The sequence below is a fragment of the Octopus bimaculoides genome, chromosome 5, assembly GCF_046866305.1.
Source record: "Octopus bimaculoides isolate indiv1 chromosome 5, ASM4686630v1, whole genome shotgun sequence".
In the NCBI taxonomy this organism is placed as follows: domain Eukaryota; kingdom Metazoa; phylum Mollusca; class Cephalopoda; order Octopoda; family Octopodidae; genus Octopus; species Octopus bimaculoides.
The window spans coordinates 120,979,562-120,985,539 of NC_142932.1; the positions used below are offsets into that span (position 1 = coordinate 120,979,562).

A 5,978-nucleotide genomic window follows, 5' to 3' on the forward strand; every position below is an offset into this window, starting at 1 on the left:
AAAGCATAAATAATGAAATTTAGAGGGAAAGCAAGACCGGTTATTTGGATAAACAAAACGATACATTTATAAGATACTAATCGTCAGACGATTGCAAAGAAAATAAAAACAGAAAAACGAGAATGGCGGGGGGGGGGGGGGGGAGAAAAAACTGTCACATTGTCACTGCACAACATTTTGCTTTATTTGTTGTTTGTTTTAGTAATAGCTGGCAGAATGTTTACCATCCCATATCGGGGATGTTTTCTGTTATATATCAATAGAAGTGTCACATGTCTACCGCCATTCTGTGCTCCCCCCTCTCTCTCTCTCTTTTGTCGTTTCCTTCTCCCTCTGTCTCTTCTTGACCTCCTTTTGCTTTCTCCTACTCAATGTTTGCTGTCATTTGTTGGTCAGTGAGCCAACTTTTTCCCCCCTTCTATCACTCTCTCTCCCTCCCTCCTCTCCCCTTTTCTCTCTTTCTCTCTATCTCTTCCCCCCTCTCTCCTCTCTCTTGTTATCACTCCTTGGCGACGATGTTTTAATCTACTTTCCTGTTGGTGACACAAAAACACTTTTCAAAACAACCTCTCTTTTATTTTCCTTCGCTCACTCTTCCTATAAAGGAGAAAGCAAAACGAGCTTCTATTGTTAGTGTTGATGTAACTCTCTCGTCGTCTGCACCGTATTATGTCCTTAAACTGACCATCTCTAACAATTATCAGAGTTCAACATAAAAGCTTGACAACGACAAATTCGCTGAGAAGCATTAGCAACAACACAAGCGAAACGATGGCTCCACTAAAGTTCATCATAGGAACCTGCTTGGTGGTCGGTGTTTGGGCCTTATCCACACAACTACAGAACTCTGTTTTCTCATCGGCATATTCAATGTTGCTTCTCTTTATCCAGCTGATATTTATTCAGACTGCTATAATGCATTTCAACAGGAAGACGTACATTGATCCAGAACGGAAAGCTGTTCTTATAACAGGCAAGTTATCATTTTGGGTTTCACTTCTCTTCACCCCTTTATTTCCTTTCATACAGACGTGCATATATGAATATATATTTTTCTTTGAGTTCTTAGTTCTTTCTGAGAGAGTTCAAACCGTTTGCTAACAAAACGAAAAGAGTTTTTGAGTTAACCCATTACCTACCAGTGATCTCATATGAGATCACTTAAAAATTACAAATTTCCTAATTATCTGTCAATATTTACACATATCTAACCTTTTTGCTATATCTACTAGGTATATTTCTCTGATATTCAAATGAGGTTTGCTAATTTTTCACCCAATATCTCGCTTATTTCTATTTAAAATGTTATTTTGATCATTCCAGCGTGTTTCTAAGGCTGTTTTATGCTAGAAATCGAAGTTTCATAGAATTATGGGTGGTAAATGGGTTAAGAGAGTTCCCGGTAAATGTAAATATGCGGTTGAGTTGTTGTGTTGTTTGAGCTGTCGAATCGCACACGCAAGTGTTTGCATTTGTTCACTTAAAGTATCTCATACGGAGAATTTTTGGAATGTCTTACAAACCTTCACTGTGCCACTAATAGATTGAATATGAAAAATCTGCACCAGTTTCTTTTGCTCGTTCTACCAAAAACCCAGCATATCTAATTTTATGTGTATGTGTGTGTGTGTGTGTGTAAATTTGTATGTACAAAGTGTAATTTACCTATGATTATATGTACAAATAAGAATTTGTAGTCAAGATACAGAGCTCTGCATTAATTCACTATAAAGATAAAAAAAAACTTTTATTTTCTAATCTTTAATATAAACATGTATATCTTTTAGAATATTGTCATTTTATAAGATTTTGCTGGTAAATTTTTAAATTAACAAAAAAAAAAAAAAAAAAATTATTATCATGAAAGAAAATTACCGGAGAACTTTTTTAATTGTACATTCATATCTGCTGGGTGTAACTGACCTCTCTAATTATGCATCGCTTTTGTTCCCCTTTCCCACAGAGCAATATCGGGTCTGCTATGCTTGTACCGAATTGCTATTTTTATTGGAGTGTTCTACCAGTGTGTGTGTGTATGTATGTATGTATATACCGTTTATCTTTTATCGGAGCTAATGCAGTTTCTCACCTCTCTTTGAAAAATGCATAATTTTGAAAGAATTTTTTCGGATTCCTACGTTTTAGATGTCGGAGATTATGAATATGCAAATTTTTTTTTATATTTCACCGCCACACCATTTTAAAATTTTGATTTTGTTTTCTTTAAAGAGATCGTAGCGAATTGACGAAGATATGCAAATCGAAATCAAATACAAATAAAAAGATTAAAGTGAAAAGAATTTGCGTTTAACTTGTGTACCTTAAATAATCGGAGCTTGCTTACCAACCACATGGTTCCGGGTTAAGTCCCATTGCGTGGCACCTTGGGCAAGTGCCTTCTACTATAGCTTCAGGCCAACCAAAGCCTTGTGAGTGGATTTGGTAGACGGAAACTGAAAGAAGCCCGTCGTATATATGTATGTATATAAATGTGTGTGTATGTGTTTGTCTCCCCCAGCATCGCTTGACAACCGATGCTGGTGTGTTTACGTCCCCGTAACTTAGCGGTTCGGCAAAAGAGACCGATAGAATAAGTACTAGGCTTACAAAGAATAAGTCCTGGGGTCGATTTGCTCGACTAAAGGCGGTGCTCCTGCATGGCCGCAGTCAAAGGACTGAAACAAGTAAAAGAGTAAAAGAGAGTATACACTATTTTATGAGCGGAATCTCCGTCCTCTAAAAGACGGAAAAAAAATTTCGAAAAAGTTCCAAATTTTTTGGGGTGGTGGTAGCGGGTGGGGGTTAATTTATTTTTTATTTTTTGCATATTCGTAATCTCCGACATCTAAAGCGTAGAGATCCGAAAAAATTTGTCCCCAAAAATGCATTTTTCAACGAGAGGTGCGAAACTGCATTAGCCCCCCCCCCCCCATTTCAGTCCTTCGACTGCAGCCATGCTGGGGCACCGCCTTGAAGAGTTTAATTGCACAAATCAATCCTGTACTTATTTTAAAACTTTGACACTTTTTCCATCTGTCTCACCGCTTGGTTACGCGGTTGTCAAGCTGTGGTAGGTAGTGTGGGACAAACATAAACGCAAATATACACACACATATATATACATGCGTATGCGAAGGGCTTTCGCAAAGTTTCCGCCACTCAAATTCGTCGACCCGAGGCTATAAAAGAAGACGCTGCTCTGGAACTGAACCCGAAATCACGTGGTTGGGAAGCAAGCTTCTTAACCATCTCCTTACGTTTCCCTTCGGAAATTTCTCATTTTACTGTTATGTTGGAATTTAGGTAACATCGGTTTGGTAATCCTGCATGCGTACATGTTTGTTTGCTTCTACATATGTGTGTATTATGTGTATTGTGTATGAGAATTATGTTTGTTTGTATTAAGGCGGTGAACTTGTAGAATCGACACTGCGTCGGACAAAATGCTTAGCGGCATTTCGTTTGCCTTTTTTTGTTCGGAGCTCAAATTTCGCCAGGATCGACTTTACCTTTCATCATTTCTGGGTCGATAAAATAAGAAGCAGCCGAGCACTAGGGTCGATGTAATTGACTTATCCCTTTCCTCGAAACTGGTGGCCTTGTGCCAAAATTTGAAAGTATGCCTGTCTGTCTGTCTATCTGTCTGTCCGTATGTATGTATGTATGTATGTATGTATGTATGTATGTATATATATATATATATATATATATATATATATATATATATATATATATATATATATATATATATATATGTATATATGCTCGAAACGTTAAAGACTTTTCCATTTTTCTCAAGCGTCAAACTAATACACCTGCTTGTTGTTCCTACACCTGTCTTCGTCTTTTGTTTTCCGGTAAATTTCAACTATATATATATATATTACTAATCGCACATACCCAATATCCGTCTCTGTTCGTTTGCTGCTGCGCTGCTGTATAGCGCTTGGGAGACGACTCCTTCATAACGCTCGTTGTTATGAGGGAGTTGCTTCCTAAGCCCAATCCTGCAGCGAACTGGGAACAAACAAAGCATATACATTGAGCATGTGCAGTTGATAATGGTTATAGCACCAGCGCTGCTTTTAATTCGTATTTGACTATGTCATGTGTGTGTGTGTGTCTGTCTGTCTTTGTGTCAGCGTTTGTCCTCCACTATCTTCCATCAACCGGTATTGGTGAATTTACTTCCCCGTAAGTTTGCGGTTCGGCAAAGGATAAAAGGATGACAGGCAAAGTCGACTTGAGCGGAATTTGAATTCAGAACGTAAAGACGGACAGAATACCGCCGCCATTTTCTCCAGCGTGCTAACCATTCTGCCAGCTCACCGCCTTCTGCCAGAGCTGCTAATAATACCTACCATTAATCGCAGCCCTCAAATTACACTTCTGGCCTGGAGTTGGAGAAACACTTAGCATAATATAGTTACAGGTATGCAATATACGAATGAATGTGAGATGGTCGTGTCTAGAACGATTTTAATCAAATATTTGCTCAGAAGTGATCCGTGGATAAATATCAAGAACAGCATGGTAAAATATCCTTCCTATGATTCAGACTGTTGTTACTCACGTGGAAGACATTTGTCGCAAATGAAGGAATGGTAAACATCTGACAGAACAAATGGCTCGGACAGCTTTGTTATGTTACCTCCATCCATCTACTGGAAGAACTCGCTCTCTCTTCACATGCCATGCTTATAAGCATCGGTGATCATGACCTCCAAATCTGAAGAATTTATTCGGCAAATCTCCTGTCCCCCGTGCTTACTTTACGTAAAGGAAATCGTTCACGTGATATGGGAACCCGTTCACATAGCGCAGAGACTGTATGATTCACGTTTAGAAGCCATCCTTCTTCCGAGCCCTGCATGCCTTTGTTACAGGACTATCTTTTCCACGAGCTATTACTGAACTCTTGTTATGTATTACCAATAAGGCCCTCTTCCGAGCCCACGGGACTATCTTCTCCTCGAGCTATTACTAAGCCCTTGTTAGGTATTACCGCTAAGGACCAGAACTGATATCTGGTTAGTGATGACAAAAAGGTAACTCCATGCATCCTACCCTCCTGAACAAGCCGAGTTGGACCCTTACCACCAAATGCAATTTAATGTCTTTTCTGGGATTATTATCCGTTCGAATCGATACTAAAATGCATTCCAAACCCACTGGTAGTAGTATACGTAGCAGGCCTATTAAGTATGACCTGATGTTGCATATCGTATAAAAATAGAAAATCATTTTTTTCTGGTTTTCAAACTAAATAATCTATGAAGGAGCAAACTTGAAAATTATACGCTCTTATCGATATCAACATTGTTTGGTTAATGTTTACTTTATTATCAGGTATTCAACATCATGCAGCACACTCGCATTTTCTTATCGCAGACGGACAATATATTTTTGAGAGATAGAAATTCAGTGAAGCACTGTTTGATTCTCATATCTATAACAACATTGTTTTGCTGTAAAATATACAACAACATGATGTCGCATATTTGCATTTCCTTATCACAGGCGAACAACATATTTTCGAGAAATAGAACTTCATGTGAAACAGTATTTGATATTATAATCTATCAATGCTCTGATATGCTTACTGAACGAAACAATGCAAATCAATCGCTCACTATGAGAATCCGCCATAATTTCTCGAAAACTCATTCACCGAAATCTGAGCACAAAACTTTTGGTCTGCGCAGAATTGACCTGCGCAGAATTGGGCTGCTAATAAAATGTTTAAATTCCTTGATAGTTAAAATGGTCGAACATTGTAACAAACCCAGAACTCTCGACTGTTCAAATGCCATGGACACACATATTGCATAAAAATAAAACCCCTTTTTCTCGCTTGTTAAATGATAATTTATTCATTTATTCATTAAAGACAAAAGCCTAAAAATTAAGCCCGTACAAAATACACGAAGATACGATACCTTTATACCAGTTAAAAGAAACCTATATTTTCATTTGTC

General features: G+C 38.0%; 1 protein-coding gene across 1 annotated transcript in view; it reads left to right on the top strand.

Annotated features, from left to right (window-relative positions):
* Nucleotides 1-200: 200 nt before the first annotated feature.
* LOC106877297 (short-chain dehydrogenase/reductase family 9C member 7) overlaps nt 201-5,978 on the top strand; it is a 27,568-nt gene continuing 21,790 nt past the window's right edge. Inside the window, exon 1 of the mRNA XM_014926166.3 lies at nt 201-973. Within this exon, the coding sequence (XP_014781652.1) occupies nt 772-973 (202 nt within the window). The 5' untranslated portion in view covers nt 201-771. The remainder of the gene's footprint in view (nt 974-5,978) is intronic.